Source organism: Aptenodytes patagonicus, chromosome 4 (assembly GCF_965638725.1).
Source record: "Aptenodytes patagonicus chromosome 4, bAptPat1.pri.cur, whole genome shotgun sequence".
In the NCBI taxonomy this organism is placed as follows: domain Eukaryota; kingdom Metazoa; phylum Chordata; class Aves; order Sphenisciformes; family Spheniscidae; genus Aptenodytes; species Aptenodytes patagonicus.
The window spans coordinates 84,027,029-84,051,663 of record NC_134952.1 but is presented as its reverse complement, the minus strand read 5'-3'; the positions used below and the strand labels follow the sequence as shown (position 1 = coordinate 84,051,663).

At 44.3% G+C, this 24,635-nt stretch overlaps 1 protein-coding gene across 2 annotated transcripts; it reads right to left on the bottom strand.

The window, feature by feature from the left end:
- Positions 1 to 372: 372 nt before the first annotated feature.
- Positions 373 to 24,271, bottom strand: SCARB2 (scavenger receptor class B member 2). 2 transcript variants are annotated; one of them, XM_076337440.1, is made up of 13 exons: positions 24,100 to 24,271; positions 17,238 to 17,395; positions 13,166 to 13,313; positions 11,503 to 11,691; positions 10,639 to 10,730; positions 9,776 to 9,895; positions 8,654 to 8,832; positions 7,987 to 8,105; positions 5,968 to 6,041; positions 4,440 to 4,491; positions 3,071 to 3,229; positions 2,861 to 2,931; positions 373 to 1,502 (listed from the first exon to the last, which is right to left on the bottom strand). In XM_076337440.1, the coding sequence occupies exons 1-12, from the start codon at positions 24,214 to 24,216 to the stop codon at positions 2,902 to 2,904; spliced, it is 1,437 nt and encodes a 478-aa protein (XP_076193555.1). In that variant the 5' UTR covers positions 24,217 to 24,271; the 3' UTR covers positions 373 to 1,502; positions 2,861 to 2,901. The 2 variants fall into 2 exon arrangements, with proteins under 2 accessions (XP_076193555.1, XP_076193554.1); XM_076337439.1 differs by lacking the exon at positions 2,861 to 2,931.
- Between the last annotated feature and the right edge of the window lie 364 nt (positions 24,272 to 24,635).

Genomic DNA, 24,635 nt, shown 5'->3' with positions numbered 1-24,635 from the left:
AGTTTCAGCCCACCATGTCGAGTGGAGAGGTTTCTCCTGAACAACTCCTTTGAGATGACTCGCTGTAGAAAGTTGTGATGAGTTTCTCGTTCCCTGGGCGTACACTTGCAGTTCTCAAGGCAATGTCCGACCGGAGTCCTGCTCCTCGGCTGAGGTTTAGGATACCAGCTCTGGCCTTCTGCTGAGGCAAATGCGTGGAAGAGGCAAAGCTGCAACTGCAATACTGTGAGGACCCGGGGCTGTGCCAGCTGCTTTTAGCTAATACAGATAATAAATAATTGCAGTCGCCATGAAACTTCCTGGTTGGAACTGGCTCCAGATGAACAAAACTGTTGAACAAATCACCGGCTAGGAAAAAAAAACCCAAACCAAAACAAGGCAAAAACCAGTGCCTCTATTTAGAAGACAATAATACATTTTTAAAATATGTTTCACTGTCTAGATCTAATGGAAATACTTCTCAATGAGAATATACTTTTAATTGGGGAAAAAAATACTTTTGTGATTTTTTTAAAACAAGTTTCCACTTGACAAGTAAAAAAACTGCTATGACTTCTCAAGGCCCTATACGTACCTTAATATGGAGGTGCGCTTTTGTCCTAAACAGTAAATGTAACTGCCAAGTCTGCATTTGCATTAAACCACACAGCTGATAACTGTGACACAAATACCAGAGAAAAAAGAACACCATTTTTCTACCCTCCACCATCAAGAACAATGTTGTGTTGTGTTCTGTTTTTTAAGTTGAAGAAAAAACCCAAAAACTTAAGGATAAATCCATCGCTAACATGCAACGGGATCCTGTGCAGAGTTAGAACAGTTAAAAGCTCTGTACGGAAAAGCATTTCAAATCATCGGCTTCTTTTTACCTGGTAACTACAGATGCTTAACAAAGTTTCACTCAGTGTTTTGGATTAGTTGTACAAATCAGTTTTGTGACAGGACCAGTGACATTAATAATAAACAGTCAGTGCATACTGGTAATAAGTAGCGTGCAACACTTTACAGAAAAGACAATACTAGGCCTACAGCAAAATTGTCCGTTGTTCCTGGGCGATACAGGAGCCTGCTCTGTTTCTAGAAGGGTACTTCGCAGCCCACACTCCTAAGGCCATTTGCAAATTTTACCCGTGTCGTTCCTGTAATGAATCAGGCCTTTTTATTTTCGCTGATATGGTGGTTATGGTAGTCTATGGCTGTCAGTGCAGGTACAAAGAGAGTGCGGGGTTGAAAAAAGCAGGATCTCAAGCAGTTTTAAAATGTAGTTTTAAAGTTGTAACTTAGCTGGTAAGAAAAGTCTCCTCCCTTGACGACAATGCAGATTCTCCTCCATCTCTATACCACAAAAAGTTATACGTGACACATCGTTTCTCCACAGTGGACAACGCTGGGTAATGGTAGTTGGTATTAGGTCAGCTCTAATAGTTTATTCTCCAAGCTCACATGTTAAAGAAAATCTACTAAGACGTCCTGATGAGTGGGGACCTTTCGTCTTCAGTACTCTGAAAGAAAAAAAATCGCAACACAGGAAAGTTAAATGTAGCGCATTAGAGAGCTTCCACGGTGGGGAAGCTGGATTGCCGAGACTCCAAACAGGAAAGGGAAAAGCTCTTGGCTCCTACTTCTAAGTACAATTTCCTGTAAGAGAACCAGCAGTGCACTAAAAAAGCACCAGAGGGTGGATGGCAGCTCGGGCACGGACCTCAGGCTCACTGTAGCACCTTACAGATGATTGAAGGCCATAACCACCCTGGTGGGAGGGCGATCACAAGGAGAGCTAGAACTAGCTGAACTACTTTTGTTTGCAGGAAAAGCAACAAAAGCAATGTAGAGAAAACATGGAATTTAGGTGCCCCTTTGTAATTTTAATCCTTCTGCAGCGCTCAAGAACATCCAAGAGAGCTGGTATGAAGCTATACATGTAGGGTGGGGCAGGAATGCCTGGGACAGGGGCCTCAGGCAATGGGACACTTTTGACTCTCTAGCTGAGCCTGCCAGTAACACAGGCAGGCTCAAAAGCTCAAAGGAAAAAGTACCAGTCTCTCTTGTAAAGGAACCTGAAGCACAGTTCTGAGAGCATCTGCTCGTGAAACGCTTCCTGGGTACCCAGAGAGAAAATCAAGAATGAAGCCAAGAGAGCCAAAGATCAGCTGCTCACAGCCACTGCTCGAGGGAAGGAGGCTGCAGACCTCGCCGCCAAAGTGCCGCCACTGCTGCCACTACCATCGCATCTCTAGTCCCACTGGAGACGCGATGGTAGTGGGGCCCGCTGACTACGACAAACCATCCGCACGGTGTGGCTGGGTGCTCTAGGGGTAGGCGTGAGGGCACTTTCTCACACTGTTAGAAAGTATTTAGGAAACATCACACAAGCAAGACCACACTAAGACCACAGCAACTACAAGGAGAAAACAGCCTACTAGAGTACCCAGTCTATTTCTCTAACCAAAGGATCCATAGTTTGTCTCGTCTGAACCCGACTGCCTTGCCTATTAGGGTGAAATTTTGGCATCAGCTTTCAACGTGACTAGCAACCGTAATGCCAGCGTGTCAGTTTGTGACAGAACTTTCCAGAAATAGACATAGAAACCAGTACTGTCTGGATAAAACTTCCGCATGCTGTTGTATGTAAAATTCATCTGTTCTTTGGTCATACATTTGCATTATGATTCTGAAAAATAATCAACTGGCACAACACAATTGTTTCTACTGAGAACACTGTCAGATTGTCGCTGACTAAATCTGTCCATCAAATATGGTGGACTTTTGCATCTTATCCTTCAGGGTCCTCTAGACAGGCTGATTTTTTTTTACTATTGTTGGCAAGGGAATTAGGCACAGAAGATAAGACCTGCCTTACCATGTTTCTTTTATTAGCTCCATTCCTTTGCTTTGGTGCATTTATTCTGAGTCTATTAAAACTTCCCCTCCCTAGAAAGGTCATTTTAAACAAAAACAACATATAAAAATGTTTGTGTGCAGAAAGACAGTGAACAGGTAAAATCAACAAAAAGAAAATCAAATACAGGCAGATGTACAGTAAGCAAGGTCAAATTCAAATGCTACTTACCTCTTCACTTATTCCCCGGGACCTGCACACAAGCACAATAAAAACAATCCCAAAAACAATTCCTAGAGCCATGATTACGAAGGGGATTCCAGTTACAACACTGGCTTCCAGCAGGATGTGCTTGAGTTTGCTGGCAGATACTTCATCAATCAGAACACTCTGGAGCAGAGAGAGGTGAAGAGACAAAAAAGATTTCTTTCTGTTCTTCCTTTATATTATAGAATCATAGAATCCTAGAACGGTTTGGGTTGGAAGGGACCTCTAAAGGCCATCTAGTCCAACCCCCCTGCAGTGAGCAGGGACATCTTCACCTAGATCAGGTTGCTCAGAGCCCCGTCCAACCTGACCTTGAATGTTTCCAGGGATGGGGCATCCACCATCTCTCCGGGCAACCTGGGCCAGTGCTTCACCACCCTCACTGTAAAAAATTTCTTCCTTGTATCTAGTCTACATCTACCCTCTTTTAGTTTAAAGCCATTCCCCCTCGTCCTGTCGCAACAGGCCCTGCTAAAAAGTTTGCCCCCATCTTTCTTATAGGCCCCCTTTGAGTATTGAAAGGCTGCAATAAGGTCTCCCTGAAGCCTTCTCCTCTCCAGGCTGAACAACCGCAACTCTCTCAGTCTTTCCTCATAGCAGAGGTGTTCCATCCCCCTGATCATTTTTGTGGCCCTCCTCTGGACCCGCTCCAACAGGTCTGTGTCTTTCTTGTGCTGAGGGCTCCAGAGCTGGATGCAGCACTCCAGGGGCAGTCTCACCAGAGCTGAGTAGACTGCTTTACTTTTGTGAAGGGTAGGGAAACAACACTCCCACAACTCTCCACCTCTGCTTCATTGCTTCTTGATATACTTTCCCTCTAAGAATTCTTAGCTCTCCTCATGTGGCCACAGAAGGATCATCTAGTCTGCATTTCAAAAGAAAGTAGTGATCTTTAACTCTCAGTTTAGGAATGGAATAATGTAGGCCTGGAATAATGGTGTATGTCATCGAAACTAGTCCCCTAAGAGTCCTCCCTGAATCCAACGAATTCAGTGATCCAGCTACAACCCAGGAACATTCACAAAAGACTACTCAAAAAAAAGATGTGATCTTGTGAACTCTCGCCTCCTCATCTGAGCAGCCCTTTTCCTCATGGCCAATACCTTTGAAATTAAAAGGACTGTCTGACTGAGAGTGTTTTGCAGGGCTGAACTTAATGCTATGGTCAACAAGCAGCAGGAGGATGTTAGTTAATAAACAGCAACAGCTTCTTACCTATCACTGCATAAAACAACAAGAAAACCAGCATTTTCTTTTCTGGTTAGCTCAAAGACAGTATTTTTGCAAGCATAAACATACCACAATGCTGCAAAGAAATGACAAAAATATTTACCTCGTTTATATACATCACTGGGAAAATTAGCGTTCGGATGTTGCCTGTTTCACTGTGTAAAAAAACCAACAATTAAAAATTATGGTTTTGCAACTCTTCAACTTGAGGGTTTTGAAGACAGATTATAATAGAACAATGAATGAGGAAACTGTCCCTAAAAATCCTCTGGGCTGTTCCTTTTTATTGTCAATTTTCACCTCCCTACTGGAATAGAACAATCTCCGTCTCCAAAATGAATAATAAATTCTGTTTTGGGAGCAATGGCATATTCTGGGACTTGGTGGAGAGAGAAAGAGAGGGATCCGTAAGAGGCTGATTAATAACCGACTGAATGACAGATTTGTGCCAGTCAGCAGGAATGCTAAGCTAAGCTGATGTTGAAGGTTACTCATATTTGTAAAACACAGAAACTATTGTCCAAGCAACATGCGCATAGCAGCAAAAACCCCCAACATTTGGCACACATGAAATAACAGCTTACTCGTAAGCTGTGTTAATGTAGCACCTCCTGGGCACTAGAAAACAAGGTGGTGCTTTTCTGAAGAAACATCACCGACTCTCCCAAGAGGATCGGGCAGATAAAGTACTTCTTTTTTAGGTAGAGTATACAGCAAAGCTGCGCCAATAAACACCAGGTCAGAAACCGAGTAGGAAGAATAGCTATCACACAGCATTGGTGATGAGTAAATCAACACGTCAGAAAGATGCAAGATGAAGGGAACGGTATTTCTGCATAACTGAGCTGCAGTTTGGGGACATCCCCCTCAAACTGGAACACCCAGAAAACCAGGCAGAATCCACTTGCAACAAAGAAGAAATGGGGCAATTTACTCACACGTTACTTGGGATTGTACACTGTTCCCATTTGCAGGGTTGTACTGACTGCCAAAGTTGCAGTACAAAGACTTCTCTTTATCATACCAATGCAGTCACAGGCAAGGTACTTCCCTCCAGCTGATCAAATGAGCCCTCCCTCCTGAGTTTTAGATAGGACTTGCCTGCTGTTGTGAGACATACCACTTGGTCTACTTTTTGTGCTTGCCGGGGAAAGGCACGGGCAGTCCTGTCTGGGGTCATGCCTTCTCATTTGGTTTTCATGTGACCGCTGCTGAGAAACGATGGTAACTACTACATTTTTGTCTCCTAAAGGCTGTGAAGAGTAGGATGGCATGTCCTCACTGCACTGAGTAGCCACTCTCCGAGTTCTACCTGCGCTCCCCTGTGGCAGAGCTCCTCACTGAGCGAACAAACCTGTGTGATATGACTGATGCCATCACAAGCACCACGTGGAACCTGTCCATAACATCTTGCTTTTCTTGAATACTGTCTTTACTCTGCAGATGGAACTGCAAAATCTACTTGATCTGTGAGAAGAGAGGATACTGCCACTTGTAATTGAGATTTGACTGGATTTTTCTCTCTCTCACTTGGACTCTCCAACCAATATTCCATCTGAACACTGCAGACAAATTAATTTTGAGTATCAAATCAGATCTGAGATACCCACCCGGCAGCAGAGAACACTTACAAAAATTCAGGTAATTTTCTGACGTGAACATTGATTTGCATCCGCTTGGCTGCTTGCAGGACAAGCCCTGTCAGCTGGGGAATAAAAGAAATCAGTGTCAAAAAAAAAAAAAAAAAAGAGTAAATGTGAAATAATAGGAACTGGGAGAATGCAACCTAATATTTACACTGGTGTGGACTTGACAAGGCAAGACAAGACCCACTTAGTGTTGTTATTTGTTTTCCTTCACCAAGATACTCTTGTAACTCATATACCTACATTCCAGTCTGCCACTTAATTAAGGAGATGCAAAGAGGCTGCAACAGAGATAAGGCTGCCATCGTGCTGTGCAAACTTACACTTGGGCTACAGAGAAATACCCTTTTTTCTTCCAGGTCCAGCTGTAGTTTTGGAAAAGGCCACCGCCTACAGCTGTTTGTTCTGCTTTCTGAGTACTGTTGCAGAGACTCTACAATCTCAGCCACAAGACAAACCTTTCTGTCTAAAGGGTGAAAAACAGATACTGACCAGTCAATGGGAGTGTATGGCCACAGAGATAATGAGCGTGAAACACTTCTCATAGTAATGCCACCAATACAGTAAGAGTTGCAATTGGATGCACAGGAATATTTTCCTCATTCAAGCAGCAAAATTTAGTCTGGAGAGTGGGTGCGAGGAGGGAAGCGCAGAGCTCATTTTATGATAGTACAAAAAAGCTGGATAAGTAGGAGCAGAGTAACAGGAAGAACCTGGCACCAAACCAGATACCAAGCAGCATCTGCACTAGATCTGAAGAGAGGAACTATGCTATTGCCTCCTGCTTTAGCCACACATAACAGCTTGATGAGTCAGAGTACTCTGTTTCTGTAAACTAGGCAGGTCATGATTTTGCTCTTTCCTTCAACCTACATTCGTATGTGTGGATGTAGAGATCAGTGTTGTACTGGTTTTAGCTGGGATAGAATTAATTTTCTTCATAGTCACTGGTATCGGGCTATGTTTTGGAATTGTGATGAAAACAGTGTTGATAACACACAGATGTTTTAGTTATTGCTGAGCAATGGTTACACAGCCTTAAGGCCTTTTCTGTTTCTCACACTGCCCTGCCAGCGAGTAGGCTGGGGGTGGGCAAGAAGCTGGGAGAGGACACAGACAGGACAGCTGACCCAAACTGGCCAAAGGGATATCCAACACCGTATGACATTATGCTCAGCGATGAAAAACTGGGGGGGGAAGTTTGCCAGGGCTGCTGTTGCTCGAGGATTGGCTGGTGGTGACCAACTGGGATTTTTTTTGCATCACTCGTTTTGCTTGGATTTGTTTCTCTTTGTTTCTTTTTCTTTTTTTTTTTTACTTATTAAAGCGTCTTTATCTCAACCTGAGTTTTCTCACTTTTACCCTTCTGATTATCTCCCCCATCCTGCTTGGGGGGGAGTGAGTGAGCGGCTGTGTGGTGCTTAGCTGCCTACCAGGGTTAAACCACAAGTGTAAAACCTCAGACCATCAGCTGCATGCTCCCTTTATTTCTGACATTTCACGGTGGGAATACCAACAACTCCGTAAACTTCCATGAAAGACATCATCACCACGCTTCTGTATCTCTCCTCTCATGACTCCATGCTATCTAAATTGAGTCCGACATCCACCGAATCTTTACTGATTTGCTCTCTTGGTCCACATACCTAGCCTCTTCAACTTGATGAAAACATAGTCAGGATAATACCCAAATGGTTGGGATGGCAGGGTGAGCAGGAAAAGTAGCCTCATCTGCTTCCAAGAAATATTTTAACCCCTTCATCTCATCATTACCAGTCTGATGGCATCTCTAATTGCACAGGCACAATGGGAAAAGTATTTTAATTCTTGCTATCCAGCAAAGTTTGCTCTATACAAGCAAATACAAATAGATCAGTTCCACATAAACTAGTACAGCTTCCCTGAGGTCAATGGGACTATGTCGATACACATCATCCAAGAAGGTGACCTAAACCCATGTGCTTGGATTCACCTATATAACCCTTTAAAAAAGGCTGCACTTACAGGATTGATGTCCAGAAACGTCTCATGATATTCCTTTTTTGGATGCATGCCCTCTATGTCCTCTATAAACTTTTGATCTGCTTGGTAAAAATGTGGAGCTGATAGAAATATTGGCACACCTGGAACGTGAAAACATAGAAAGTCACCACCTAAAAAAGGCAGAGCAGGATTCGAGGAAGTCTTTGAGGACCTTCCCACTGTGCCATTTACAGTGAAACGGGAAGTCCATTCTGGAACTACAGAATCAACGCTCTGACTCCCTATCTTCAGAGCAAGCAAATTTTCCCTTCTGCAGCATCAGCACGCCTTCATGTCTCAAGCTTGCATGCTGGTCTTTTGCACCGTTTTCATTCAACTACTCCGATGTGACAGCTACCTGGATAAGAGCAGAGGATAAATGCCCAAGCCGTTGAGTATGGATCCTGGTACTTCCTTTTGATTGCTTGATTTAAATCATTGCTGGAGCAGACAGCATCTGACGGGAACATCCCCTCAGATCACTAGTGCATTTTACAACCAAATGATCACTTGTTGGTGGCCGATTTCACTGAGCACAGTCATAACCCTACAGGCCTCACCAAACTGTCCTCATATATTTCAGACGGAAGGGAGAAATATGTTCCCCACTGATGTCCTTCCAGTCTGCTTCCACCGCCTGGTAACATACCTTGCTTGCAGATGCTGACATTGAGGACACCAGTGCCAGGGCAGTTTCCTGGCGGCACGCAGAATCCAGCATTGTCTGGGTTAACCGTCATGTTGGCAAACACCATAGCAGAGGGCACAAAGCGGTAGGTTGGGATGCCTGCAACAGTTCCTGAGCTGTCATACACCAGGTAGAAAGATCTGCCAGGAAGAAAAGCCAGACCCAGATTTGTTAGTCTTGAGCACACACTGACACCTGCTGCAGATGTCTCTTTGCTGATGCCTGTGTATCAACTTAAGTTTACAGTAAGCTAGAGGTTTGGTTTAAGCCCATTCCAACCATCTTCTGTATTAAATTTAATAGGCTTTTGATTAGCAAATACACATCTCGTCATTCTGCTGCTGCACAGAATAGACGATCCTGTGCCAGCTGTGCTGCTGCAGGGACACTGATGCCTGCCTTCAGCATTTCAGGGTCTCACTCTGGTCCCCATGTTGCTATTGCGTGTTGCGTGAGACAGTGCTGGTACATGCTACTGAGAGGGACAAGGAAAGGAACACAGTCGTGAAAGACAGAACAATTTGGTGAGTCCTGAATTTAGTGTCACACACATCTGTATTGATTTAAACAGAGAATTTCAGATCGGTTTTGTTCTTCACAGACAGGGAAATGGGCAAGGGAGGAGACAAGGTGGAACATAAGGAAGGAAACATCAAGATTTTCTGCGTCTTGCTGCATTTCAAATAGCATTATGTCAAGTCATGAATCTCTGAAAAGGGCAATCTGGATTCTCTAAAAAAGCAGGGCACAGAGGAAGATTTTGGAGGAAAGCAGCTTTGGGCAAGGTTCATATAAATCCTTCCATTCCCCTCATTACTAGTCTTGCAAGGCAGTCCAGTCTGTCTTTCCAGTCATTTTACAAATTTTCACTTTGTCTTTATTTTGAAATAGCACATCCTTAACTTGATGCAGATTGGGGTTTTTTTGGTGTAATTCTCTCATCCTTCACACCATGAATAAATGCAGAACATATACTGCTAAATAAAATCACGGGAGGAAAAACACCAGCCTAACATGAAACCTCAAGAGGAATGGACGTAAATGCTCTGCTTTGAAGTCTGAGTGACATCTTCTTCTCCTTACCTGCAGAAATCAGAAGAAAAGATATAAATGTTCTCATCTTTGCTAATCAGCGGGTGAAAGGATGTCCCATCTGTTCCATTGATCATGTTACATGTCTCTGTCGTCCACCAGCTCAATGACCTGAAGAAAACGAAGCAAAGAGAGTAAGGGTTAAAAGATCTTTGAGCGGTGGTCAGGCGATGCCAGCTCATGGTCTAAGCAAACGAGAATCAGAGCTGTACAATGCTAAGTCCTCTTGCCTCAGCTCCACTAACAAAAAAGGTGATTAAAACGGGTTTAAATTGCATCTATAGTCTCTTTAAACTGGCGCCAGGTAAGCAAGAATACGTCTGCAAGAGTTCCTCCCGTATATGTAATTGCTGGCAGATGTTTTGTTTAATGGGAGAGGGATGCTTCAGGCAGTTCATCTTTGGCTTCTCTGTAACACATATTGCCTGCTGAAGAAGTGTTAGATAACCCAGGCACAAGATGTCCCAGCCTTGGTTCTGGGTACAGAGCAGCAAGGAAGGGTGGTGTCTGGGAATATTGGCTGTGTAGATGCACGAATACTGTCCCCACAGGTGGCTGGGATGGGTGTCCTAGAGGAGGGAGCGGAGAGAGGGTCACCTCTGCCAAGGGGCAGTCAGGCATTCAGAGGTGAGTATTCACAGCAGTCTGCTCTCTAAGGGCCTGGGCTGTCTTCCTTTCATAGTTATATGCCACACACCAGAATACTGGAGGGCTGGTCTGAAGCTACAGCTGTTAAGAGCTATCGCCATCCTCAGCATAAAAAGACCCTTTCTTTTGTAAACAATGCTTACGTTCATCCAAAATGTGAAAAGGGGCAGATTTTGACAGAGGCCACACCACACTGAAAAACTTACTCTTTTCCTTTCCATTCCACAATCCTTGAGAAGTTAAGGTAGTTCATTTCCCCACTTAGGAAAACATATTCTCCATCATCAGTTCCATTCATCTGCAAACAGGTACATGAGTTTTTAATCACTCCGCTCATTCTGTAACACCTGGCTGGTAACTGCAACGGGGTGGCAGGAGTTTAGGCTGTCATCACTTCAAATCCACCCTAGGAGTGATGGACTCCCCCTGAGGTTAAGTGCAATTCATTAAACTCCACCTTGAATATAAATGAAGTGTAGGTGACTGGGCTAGATTCTTACACCTCCCAAGTGAAGGAAATATAACGTAAGATTAGTCTTTTTTCCCTCTGAAATTTGCCACTGAAAAAAACGCCCTTAGCAAAAAAATAAACCCACAGAAAATAACCTGAGCACTGCAGATGATCTCCAAGAAACAAGCCCAAAATGACGTGCAACCAGAAATGCTGTGGAAGCCAGTAAAGGCTCCAGCGCAGAAATAACATGCAATTTCGATCAAGTACTAAGGAAGTCGGTCAGGGAATTTTTCTAGTAGTTTGCACAACTGGCCCCACAAAGCCCATGTTATTCAAGTAAGCACAGGCAATAGTGGAGTGGTTTAAAGCCACCCTTGGAAAGCTTATCCATACCTGATAAAAGGAAGTCAGATAAAACACTCACAGCTGTGCTACCAGCCAGTGCCTAGATACAGCCAAACTGAAGAGGGAAGATCCCTTTTCCTATCCCTGCAGCCTACCTCCTGGACTCAGTCCAAGTACGACCTTCTCAACTGGCTGGCGATGACAGTCCAAACTCTGTAGCAATGACATCATTACCCATCTAAAGCATCAGAAAGTCTTGCACACCAGTTACCTTATTAAAGAAACCAAATACTGGATCGATCTCAGGATGCAAAAGGTGAATGGTTGACAGGAGCCTGTCTTTGTAGCCCCACAGTAATTCATGAACGGTGCGAACTGTAAACAGGGATTCTTGGTACAGAAGCAGCAGCACCTCTGTGGCAAACTGAAGAGGGGTTGACCTGGTCCACTCCATCGCAGTCTGCCAGGGGATTGGAATAAGGGAGCAATGGTCAGATTTATTGTAGAATAAATAATACCAGCTGCGTACAAACACAGACACACAGACACATTTCAGCATTGCACATATTTCAACTGTATTTTCAGTTTCATTATTTCCACTCGTGGCAAGTAATGTGCTGGCTAACAGGTTCTTCAGCTTTTCTCCCACAGGGATGTGCTCTTGCAGATTCCTGTTCAGCCTGGCACTGGCACACAACCGGTTCAGTTCCATGCCATTAACTGCCATAGTCTTAAGAATGGATTTGAAGTGAAATGTGCAAAACCACTTTCTAAACAGCCTGAATTTCACAAGTATATTACAGCTGGGGACGTGCTTTGAATTTCACCCTTAGGAAGTAAAGGTTTACATTTTTAAAAGACAGCCATTTCTGCAAAATGCAAACAATACCAAAATTTATTTCCTTTCCAGCTGACAAGTGATTCTACAACATGTCTTTAAAAAGGCAAAAACGAAAGAAGGGAATATTCCTTGGTCGAACCAACCTGTAGTTCTTCTAGTACTGCCTCTTACAGTACACAGTCAAAAATCTGAACGAGAGATAATACTTATCACCACTCAAATGCCTGGGAGGAACTGTAAATACAGTGACTGTACTGTTTACAACTTTTAGTAAGCTGAGTCCTATCTACTACTATATGCAGTGCATTTATGTATTCAGTCATAAAATCAGACAAGACATTTTTGGAAATGCTGGGGGAAAAGTAGAAATGACTGTACCCTGCAGCTGAAGTCAATTAAACTAGTATGGGGAGTAAAGGCTTAGTTACACAACCAACAAGTACAGTCTAATTTCCTTTGGAAGGTATGACAGCTTTAGATCTGCTTGTTCTCATACTATCCCTGTATGAGACCAAAAATAATGGTCTGCCTCTGATCACCAAAATGAGACTTTCTTTGCAGAGTACTTTGACCTAACACAGTTTGGGGGTGCATGTTTTAACTTTAATTTTATTCTGAGAGCACCTTTTCATTCAGCTGTATCTGAAACTGCTATACTTTTTTTTTTTTCAGTTTGAGATGCAGACTTGGAGGCAATTTTTGCAATTTTGACAGAAACAACCCCAAGCATTCCAAACTTTCTCATTCAAAAGTCAGAGTTCCTCCTATGCATTTGACATCACTAATTCCCTAGTTTCACTTACTCATGGAAACCCAACAAGCCCGATTTTTGCTCATCTCTGAAGTGTGTGTCAGCTCTCAGCGCAAGAGTGAGGCACTAACACTACAGAGGCGTATGGTGAGGGAAGAACATAATTAAAAAACCCCACAACAGTCCAAACCAAAACTGAATGCAGTATCTGCCCCAGACATAAGCTGCCTCTCTCGTTCTTCAATCACGTTTATGTACCACAAAGGGACAGTATGAAGCAACACGCTGCTAGTTATAAAGTGTGTTAGGATGATTTCCAAGCAGAAATGAAAGACAGCTCACCACTGCAGGAATATTAACTGTTCTAATCAGGTCCACTTCAGGGTCTCCAACTGACTTCTGAGGTTCAAATACATACGTCTTTGGATTCAGAGCAGATACTTTGGTACCATTGTCCAAAAACTGAACGTGCACTCTTGGCCTGTATTCTCTGAAAAACAAGAGAGTTTGTTCTCTAATCAAGTTAAACAAGTACACGTAACATTAATTGCAATTAACTTATGGCTATTCTACTGCTTTAAGCACATAAAGGGTGGGATTTTCAGTTCATTAGGAGTAGATTCATTTTTGCTACTGCTGCTGTCAGCAACAAACTCCCCTTTGTGTCAGTGTAAGCTGAATCAGACCTCACAGGGTGCTTCCAAAAATGCCACCCCACATGTTAATTGCACTTTATGTTTTTGCCTCGTCTTTAAAAACCTCCAAGGAAAGAGAACAATTTCAGACAGTACAGAAGGATTTAGAGGCACTATATATGGGACTGCCCTTGAAGTACAATTTGAAAACAAAACTTTTGCCTCTTTGCTGCAGGCAAAATTCACTCCCAGGCAGAACAAGATGTAGGCTTCATGTAAGTCTCACTAACCTGACCTAAGAACCTACCAGAATCTTTCTGCTGGCTTCAAAGTACTTTGCAGTAGGACTTCTGGGCTTACATGTGACACGACCACAGAGCAAGCCTCATTTTAGCTCTTCTCCTTTAATTCTCAGGCAGGAATCCTGGATACGACAGAATTCAACTGAATTTTTGCCGTGAACTACTCATGGCCTGGGAGGTTGCTTCTGTTACTGTCTAAGCACTCAGACAAGCAGCATAAAACTCAGGATTGCTGACAAACAAGTGCAATTGGCAAGAAACATCAAATGCTACCTGCTGGCCTGATGAGGAAGTCAGATCTTAATTACCCTGCAACACATGTCATAACCATAATTCAGTCCATTGCCACTACCATTTTACAAAGAAATATACAATACCGCAGAACTGGCTGGCTCAGGCTCAAAATGAACTATACATGTGTCTTCAGCAAACCCGAAAAGGGAAATGGCAGGTTGTCTGCTCACAGCATGATCCTTTTGCCGTACACATGAAGTGAAACACACTGTATTTCTACATTCACAGTCTACATTCACTCAAGAGTTTGGTGACTTTTACATTGCTTTGCTTCCTGTGTAACTTTTAAGTTCTAAGATGTGAAGGTGAATTATTCTGCAAGACCCTGTGCTATGATGTTTTCTGTTCATTTCAGGTCCTAGATCCTATCCTGGCTGCACTAGATCCATCAATGCAGCTTCATGACAGGCTGTATTACTCTGGTTCAGTCTTTCAAATTTAAAGCAAACTGGAAAGGCCCGTGAAACTATTCTTGTTAGAAACCAACCATTTCCCATCTTCCTTACACAAACAGCGTATCTACCACTTTTCAGCATCCCTACCACCTAGGGACATTTTGGTCTGGCAACACTTCCAGCTTGATTTGGCAAGAGCCTCTTGTACAGCAATCTATTTTATACCCTAGGGCTTGAACCGAGGGGATGGGAACGGACATTTGTGAAGTGCATTCCCTAAAATAGACCAGAGTTAACCTGAGAAGCCTCTCCAACTCTAAAAGGGACGGAGAGGAAAATAATACTCCCTGATTAGGGATATGAGTAGGAGGATCTCAGATGTTAAAGACAAAGAGCTGTATATGTGTGCAAGACCAGACAATATTCAAGTATTCTTTGGGACTCAGCAGGCTTGGGCAGATAAGCAGCTTGTACTTTATAACTAATTGTTTTATATGCTGCAAATTCAGCTTCCAGGATTTAAAAACACAAGCACTACTACGTTTTTGTTACAGAATCTACCTCTGCGCTAACTGGGTTTACAATGTATGTTCATCAAAACTATGAATTGCAGGAAGAATATGCAGGAAGAGATTCTATTTAGCCATCCCACCTCCTCTGTGTCACTCAATTTCCTCTGCTTGTCTGGGCCAGTTCACTTCCAGCCTTTCTCCCCAGTATCCTGTTTTCTATAAAACAGAGCCATGCACTTACTTCATGTTAGGGCATTTTAGGTGTTCTGCCGCATGCTAAACCTAAATGAGTCTTTAATGCTTTGCTACACGGGGCCTGTGAGACAAACTTGGTATTTATTCTCTGGCTTGAGCACGCAGTATGTCTGCAACATCCCTCCCTTCTCCCTCTCCTCCCACATGCCTCCTCTCTTCCCCCACACACCGCTGACAGTCTTGTACATTTGGCAGTGACAGCTAGGCAAGGATTAAAGAATCTGCTGGAAAAGAGCACTCCACTTTCTAACTTTCCTCTTTCTTCTATCAGACAGAGCACAGCACAATCGAATCCTGTTCAGACATGTCAAAATCGGGCTAACCAAACAAGCCAGAAGTAACTGAAACACGCAGCGCTGGAACGCGCAGCCTCCCTCCCTCGCACCGCAATAAACAGTTCAGGGAGCCTGCGTCACCCGACCCGCTCACAGCCAGCCTGTGGCGCGCGTCGAAGGGGAAGGCTCTCCCAGCAAGCCACAAACCAGCAGCTCAAGCTGGGCGTCCCTCGGGCACAGACCAACCCAGCCAGCTACACCACCAGCCCCGTCCATCCCACTGAACTCTTTCACGGGTAAGGTGCAGCTTCACAAACCGGGCTGTGCATGACACCCAGAAGACACTTGGAGCTAAGGAAAGGGAGAAAAAGAAACTAGCGAAGGGGACTGAGTACCAGGGTGCAGAAAAGTGTGGGCCTATGTGGTTTCATATAGCTCTATAACACCTAGAGCTGGCCCTATTTATCTTCCTGACAGAGAGAATGCACTGCTGACTAATTATCAGCATTATACTACAGAGACCTGAAGAAAAGATTGGGAACTTGAAAGCTTATGTATCTTTTCTCCAGCTCTACTGGTTTATCTAATACAAGGTTATTTTGCCAAAGTACCACATGTAGTTTGCCAAGGCTAAACAGACACAGTACTGAAATACAGAGGAGGTAGGGGAAAAGATTGATGGCAGAGGGTGAAGCAAAGCTGAGGTGTGGGAGGAAAGAAACAGAAAGGCAAGACATGCTGCAGAGACCAAGGCTACCACAAAGGCTCTGCCTTTTATTCGACAGTTTTTTTTTCAAATACTAACAACCAGATTCTGATCATTTTGCAGCTTAGGTAAAGACAACTCTTTCCTGCACTGAGCCGGTGCCCGGTCTGAATGAGCGTGTGTGACAAAAAGCGAGACTGACAATGAGAAATCAACCTTTTTGCCGTGGTTCTCCCACCTGACTTCAAAGACCATAATGCTTCCTGCCACAGGACTGCTCCTGGTTTACACTGCTGCACGCAGCAGAGCAGAATGAAGCTCTAAAGGAAAAGAGCTTTAAAGGAAAACTCATTTGTAAGGTGACTTTAAAATCTCTCCACGTGCAGCAGACTCAGACATTTCAGTGCGTAGCCATACCACGCAGAAGGAGAGTTCAAGAGGCTGGATAAGCTCCAACACTGCACGTGGCCTTCATAAGTCCGTCTGTCCATAAAAATGGTAGATACGTCTGAATCTAAGCAGGTTTTATAGTGAGGGTTGGCTAAGGAAGATCCCCTGTAGCACCACTCTCTGACTGGTTTTCTGGCCACATTTTTACTGATGTGAATTGTGCAACTTCAGCTAGGAACTAATTTCTGAGTGAACACATGAATCACACTTTTATGCAACACTCCTCTCCCCAGACTCTCAAACATCACCCAACCAGTCACTGTCTTTTCTCTCGTAAGACAGTAGGTCAGGATGCAAACAACTTCCTCTGTGTTCAGCAGCTGAGGAACAGCAGCACACAAGCAAAATCTTGCCCAAAATCTGATAGAAGTCACTGGCTTAATCTGAAACTGATTGCAGGTTCTCCAAGTGTCAGTCTAGTTGTACTGTCTGGATGGTGTATGACCATGCTCCCTCGAATAAACTTCTACTCACACATTAACAGCTAGGTTTTCTCCTAGAATGGGATCCCAAGCGTTCTGGATCCCACTTTTTGGCTTCCTCACACACAACAGGTTTAGTGAAATGTGAAAATAGCGAAATGGTCCTACCGGTAGGTGTATGGCCCTATTTCCTCTACAAGAGGAGTATCGCCTTGAAGCACTTCTAAAGGATTTGTCACATTAAAAAAGTAGAACTGCATGTAGACTGGTGGAGGAGGATCTTCCCAGGCTTCAAAGGTTTCCGTGCCATTTTTCAATACTGTTCCCTGAAACAAGAGAAAGACAGATTAGCTGTTAATGATAGACGCTGTATGATATTTATAGGAAAGAGAAGAATTCTATGCCCTCGGAACAAGCACAGGCAATAGGATTCGAGAACCCAATTCTACAAATGTTTATAGAAAAGTTTTACTTTGAAGCATCTCACTAAATATCAACAAGATAAGACACATGCTACAATGGCTTGCAGGCTAGGAGTATACATTTGTTGCGTTTGCTGTTCCGCTTCTTCCCACAAACACTTCTGCCTGTCGTTTTTCAGAATGAAGACTTATCAGCTATCACACAATGATCCTGTTGCGTTTCCTCTATCAGCAAAACCCAAACCTGGTGTAAGATACCACGAAACATGCCAACATTAGAGATCAAAGTGGAACTCAACAGTGGGAGGCCAAGAGGTCCTAAGAGAGACCCCTTAGGAGTAACAAGGCCAGAAAAGAACCTTAGATTCCTTGTGTTTATGATTTCTTTGCCTAAGAATGTCAGATTCCAGTACAGCTGTGAGTCTGTCTCAAAAGCAATTAGAATTTGTTCTTCAGTGGCCTGTGAGGAAAACCTGCAAGTGACAGAAATTTCTTTCGTGTAGGCATACTGGGATTCGTGACTTTCTGAGGTCTCTGAATAGGGCAAAGATTCTTCAGTTTATCTTTAATTACTTTCCTACAGCAATGAGAGCACATGCATCTCCAGACCCATGGACTGTCAGTCTATTTTGTAATGAATAAAACATGGACCTACAAAACAAAAGCTATACATCATTATTTTATGACAGAAGCACTTATGTAATGAATCATTAGGAATTAGGTAATTCCTTTACCTACCAGCATATACATGTTATAAGGAAAGTCACAACTGTACCTATACGTAGCTCTATTAGAAACATATAATATAGGTCTCAACCCCTCATTTTATTACCATTCCATTTTAGATAAAATTCACCCCAACTATAAAAGCATCACCACCAACACCACCAAAATCAAGGCTTTTCATATAGTTGTAACACTGATACTGATACTGCTACTGTGGTAGTAAAGAGAAATTTGGCTTGCAGAGTGGAATTTTCAGGAATAAGCACAAAGAAAACTATATCTTTGAAAACCACATCACCTGTAGGCGGAAGAAGGGGGAGAATAATTTGCAATTAAATGGGTCTCATCAACACTCGCTCTTTTTATTCTTCTGAGAAAACAAGTCAAATATTGTAAGTGCAAGCTCAAAAGCAGGGAAGACTGGACAGCTGCCATTTCTTGGTTACTGTTTATGGGGTCTTAACTTTATCAGCCACAGTTGCCTCAGGACTCATTCTTGGCCTTCCCACTTAAGGAGCTGTTTTCTCTCCATGTCGATTTAATTTTGAATGATTAGATAAAGAGAAGACTGTTTCAAAGCAAAACTTATTGGCAGGAGCTTGGAATGGCAGCAGTATTACTGAATAGCAATGAAAGCCAACCCAGCTGGTAGCACTTCGCAGTTGAAGACTGCTTTCCGCTGAGAATTTAAAACCACGTATTCTGTGCACACCGCAAAAAACAATATATTGTAGACATGCTTCAGGAGCTTTGTGCATTTCTTTGGAACTACCAGCACCTCATATGTACCATTTCCTACACAGCCCAATGCTTTTGATCCTGTTTTCTTGCGATCTATGCCAAGGCGGCTCACCCCTGTATTCAGACAGTGCCCTCCTGAAGTTGGTTTGTAGGATCAGGAACAGAAAATCTCCACAAATTAGGCATACCGTTTCCATGATGCCACCATAAAGGGCTGGGAGCGAGACAGCAATGCACTTAAGACACCTACAGATGACCGTGATAGCTTTTCTCCATATGCAAATAACCACATTACAAAGTCAATTATTTCAGAGGTGGTGGTGTAGCGAACTACTGATGTCTGCTCCCTTCCTAAGTTGTATGAAGCTCACATCTCTCACGTGCATGAAGCACAATGAGTATAAGCTTGACACTGATAAACAGAGTAACTATTGCCTGACTGGACCTTAACCATCCATATCTAGGAATTTGAACTGTTCCCCAACAACTACGAAGCATATTCAGGGCACCTATCTATTGCTCAAATGTCTCTCATATGAAGCAACTACAGTGAGAGATTATTACTCAGTCTAAACGTGCAATGTTTAAAAAAAACAAGTGCACCCTGGCCATATTCATTCCAGTTTTAGGCTCCAGTCTATGCTTTATGACATTTACGAAGTGCAGGGAGGCCACGTCCCCTGTCCCCCTCTCCTGAGCTAGACTGAAAACAAGAAGCTCCCCAACTCAATGTAGCATTGCTAAATGTAACATGGGTTTCTACCACGTTCTTTATATATACACATATGCACCAGATTACACGCAAAGAGCATTAATAAGAAGGAAATGAAGGAGCTTTTCTCTGGCAGTTTGGTTTAAATACAGGCTCTTGAGATTTTGGAATCATCTGGGAGATGGGCTACAGAGCAAAAGGGTAGTGAAACAAAGTAAGTCATCTGGTGATTTTTTTCCTCGATCTGCATGACACCGTTTGGATCTCCCACAGAAATGACGTGTCTATTTATAGCTCTGTACAGTGACAGCCCCAACTGTAAACCCAGATTCACAAACTTCTGAGCTGGATTCAGATAGACTCCCGTGAAACTCTCAAATAATAAAATACAGTAAGCTCTCTTCTTCTATTTTTCACCAAATATTACCAGGGATATTTGGGTCTATCACATGATATTACACAGCCTGGACCCGAGAGAAAAATATGAGCACATATTTTTGAGCGAAACATATGTTGACGTCCCCCAGCTAACGGCATTCAAGTTTAGCTCCGATGACTTTGCTCCACACCAGAGTAGGATCTGATGTTTCATGACTGGATTGCTTGGTTTTTTGTCAGAGCTTTTGTTCACTACTAGATTGGGCAGGCTGTGAGATATTAGATCACAGGACTGCTCTTTAATCTAAAATATGTGAAAGGTACGGCTCCACTGTAGTTATTGCTGCTGTACTGCGTAAGGCCAGAGAATCAGACTTTTCCTCTTCATACATTTATATGCAAGAACAAGAGACACAACTTCAAGTATTCAGGAACCTCAAGACAGACACTAGTCCTGCAGGCACTAGCCTAGAGAGGCCTCAGACTCAGAGATCCCATCTCAGAGAGGTGCAAGGGTGTACCCACTGCAAGATCACAACCTAAGTGATCTCCTGGCTTCACTCAGAAGCATAGCAGGGGTTCTCCTTTCCAAGTGGAGTCCACACTCATTTCAAGTGTACCAAAGCACCCTTCCCACTGACTTTATCATGCCAGTCCTGAATTTGCAGCTATCTCATTCTTTGGTGTTTCCTTGTCTTGACCATGCTTGACACAAAGGAAATAAAAAAGTGAGCTTCCCCTCCCAAATGTAACTGTTACTGGCAGTGACAGTGGAGGTGGGAAATGGTACTGAACATTTCTGGAACCTACACAGAAAATTAAATTTCATTTTTTTTCCCCTGGAACTGCAAAATATTCTAATTCCAAGACATAGTTTTATGCATTCACCTATGACAAAATTTAATTGCGACTTTTAAGACACGTGATAGGGTAAGCTTTCAGACCAACAAGAGCAGAATTCTCTGACCCTGCACCTTGGGAACGGTCTGCTCAAAAGGAGCATCTCAACTGATCCTTCACCTAAGCCTCCACACTAAACTGTGCTGAGAGCTCTAGTATTTCACATTAAACAACTACAACAAAAAAAGATCAATACATAAACTAAATCGAGGGACAAAGTATCTTCCCCGTCCTTTTGGGTCCTAAACACTCCAGACAATCCAGCTCTAGAGATAGCTGGCAACAAAAGTCCAGTGAAATTTCAAGGGGTTAGAGGACTAAAAGTTTACTAAAATTATCAGTGTAAGGTATGGGGCATAACGAAAACACTTGAGGTAGAGGACTGATTGCCCAAGTTTGGACTTAGGTGCAAAGATCAAAGGTTGCTATATGCATAAACTGTATGCTTATGGCAATAAAATACGTAACCATATAACCAACATACAGCGTAAGGCAAACACTGCTAGCAGCTAGGAAGGCCCTTCTCCTGTGGGCAGCTAGTTTATTCTTGTTCATTACAGTTTTTTTGCCCTTACTCGATGGAGTTTCAGGTGCTAGCCCCTGACAACGAACACATATGGGACAAGTTAGACATCTGATCTGGCATGGCACTCTAATTCACAAAAAGCCTGTAAGACTGGCAAATAAGGGAGTAAGTTGACAATATTTAAACGCCTTCCAGGAAAAGTGCTCCCATTGTCCTTGTTACTACACATCTGCCTGCTGATTTTCAAGGGGATGTGAAGTCTGACGCCCAGCTGGATTCCCCACTCTTCCCATACCCCCTCTGTATCCAAGAACCCTGCCTTCGGCTTGAAAGGATGCAGCACATAAACCCCCTACTGAAAGCTGACCCATCCGCAGTGGTTCACAGGTCCTGGGTTTGGACACACAGGTGCTTCAGCTGCTCCAGAATGCGGTCTTCCATTTCAGCTGTAGCTGAGACTGCAAAGACAGCTCTTCACTGCAAGTCAGCTCTGTTTCAGGACTGCTGGAAAGCGCTCAAAGGAACATGAACTACCTGTCATAGGGGCAACCTCTTGCCCCTTCTGCAACTCCTCCAGTAACAGAGAGGGTGAGGAGGCTAAGAAGGCCAGAGCACAGAGATGACATTTCATGTCCAATGCCCTGGACTGCAGAGCACTGGAAAAGCTCAAGTCTTGCCACATTTCAAAGGCAAATTCAGATTTGTCTATTTGCATAAGATTTTCTAAGTTGCATACATGGTTACACAAGAGACATCAACTTTCTAGACTACACACAAATGAGAAAAAGCTCACATGGGATAAAGCACATATGGAAAGCAGCCGAATCAGCAGAGTGATTGGGAGCACACTGCTTTGGGGCTGAAAGCTGTACTTCTGCAATTTATGTGTGTGGCTCCTGGAGAAGGCCAGGAGGGAGTCAGCGGTTAGCACAGGGAGCAGGACACTTGACTCTGTGCAATCCAGATGTACGCTAGCATGAGCTGAAGAGCGGTAAGCAGGAAAAGACTGAGCTCTGGAAACTTTATCCCGCATTACTGAAAGCCCTGCTGTGCGAATACCAACTTACTCTTACATAATCAACCATTAAGGGTAAGGAGCATGTAGCTGAGAGATAATACGCGTAAGGAGGATCACACCTAATTCCTGACAGTCCTACAGTCTCCCGCCAAACCATTTTTTTTACCCCACTGCTCTTTTGATAAGAACATGAAATAGACTTGAAACTAGAACTTCTGCTGTGATGCAGAGGATGGCAGACTCCTTTCCAAAGAGACCCAAGATCTGGGAGAACATTCCTATGCAAAGCTGTACTCATTTGGCTTGGTTTGCATACAACTTTGCATACATTAACACTCACATCGCTTCACACCTGGCTTTCAGACTGCCTAGAAAAGGTATGGGCTAACGATCAAATGACTTCAGGATAAACCATCCATTACCCATGCTACACTCCAGCACGGCAGAGGCATGTACCTGAGAACACTGTAGAAGTAGCTGTATGAGCAGTTCCTGAAGAGCAGCTGACACACTGGCAGGCTGCACGACAGCTTACCCTATAGTAGCCTTTTTTTTGCTAACCCCTGAAGTTTACAGGCACATTTCAAAGAGCTACAACTTGCCTTAAGCTGACTGCTAACCTAAAATTGCACTCGCTAAACCAAACTGATTTAAGTTAAGACAATACAGCTTCTTTGTTAGGAAATGTTCCCTGTCAATACCCCAAAGAAGAGAACAGTACATTGGTTAGGACATCACAGGGGATCAGCAGACTTCGGTCACCAGTTAGATAATAGCACTGGTCAATTCCCTTCATTTGTTAGCACTCTAGGTTTCTCTATCAGAGTAACAGAGGATGATATTCCTCAGACTAGGTAGGTAAATAATATTCATCTACATGCTTCACAGGTATTTTAAGTGAGTTGCTAACACAGTTAACACTTCTCACTGGACCACCGGATAAATGCAGAGCCAATATGAGAGAGGAACAAAAGCTTAGGCAGACCACAAACAGTGAAGGGCTCTGCATTCATAACAATGCCAGGATGGGTGTCCCCGAGGTGTGCTACAAGCAGCCTTTAACAACAGGGTGAAATGCCTCGCTGTCATCACCCAGCCTGGGAAACTACCACGTGTTTCAGCCCATACCACCTCTGGCTGTGCTCCAGAGGCAGCAGTAAATGGAGCAGCAGAACAAGCTACTGTATGAAAGCTGCAAGAAATCTATGGTAGGGACGGGAAAACGGGAGGGGTGCTTTAGGTGTCCCCTGCTCACCTCATGAGCTGCTGCTCTGAAGAAGGCTCCGCACTACAGCTGCTGCCCCACAGCCAGTAGAGCTGCCTCAAGAGAACTGATTTTTACTCGTATTTACTCGATTTTTACCCAGCCCAGGCCCAGTGCAGCCTGAGCTTCATTGTGAGCCCCAGCCTAGCGGGGTGGTGCAGGGCAGGGGGGGTTCACTGCCCAGAGATGCTCCTGCCCTCGCCCAACAACAGCTGGTGCAAGGAGGGAGCCAGACAAAGCCACCCGCCAGCCCCCTCCCTCCCTCCCTCTCCTCCCAGGGTTATTCTGAGAGGGAATAAACCGGTCAGGAGGGATTGGGGTGGGAATCGGGCCGTGCTCTCACCTGCTTCACCTGCAGGTCCACCACTGTCTGGAAGACGTGTGCTACCAGCAAGGAGATACTGGCGATGAGCAGCGTCATGGCAATGACCCCCACGGTGACGAGGCACAGCGACTTCATGGCTGCTGCCGAGGAGGGACACAGGCGCCGCCGGCACTGCCACAGCCGCCGCCAGGCTCCGGGCCGGGCGCAGGGGGCGGGCGGCCGCCTCGCCCCGCCTGCCGACGGGCCGGGAGGAGCTGCCGTCACCGCGGTGCCTGCCGCCCGGCATGGCGAGGAGGGTCCCGGCGCTGGGGAGCCGCTTCTCCGCGGCCGGAGGCGGGGTGGCAGCGAGGGGAGGGAGGCACCTCTCCCAGGGGGAGGTTTTGTGAGCCAGGTCTGGCAGGCCCTTGCTCAATGCACCAGGCTGGTCGCCGTACCCTGTTTACCAGGGAAGAGAAAAATGTATCCGAAAATAATTTGGTTTTGTTTGCAAGACGAGCTCCCACTGGCACGGCCGAAGTCTTCCTGTCTGCTGTGGATGGATCCGCTAGTGCGCG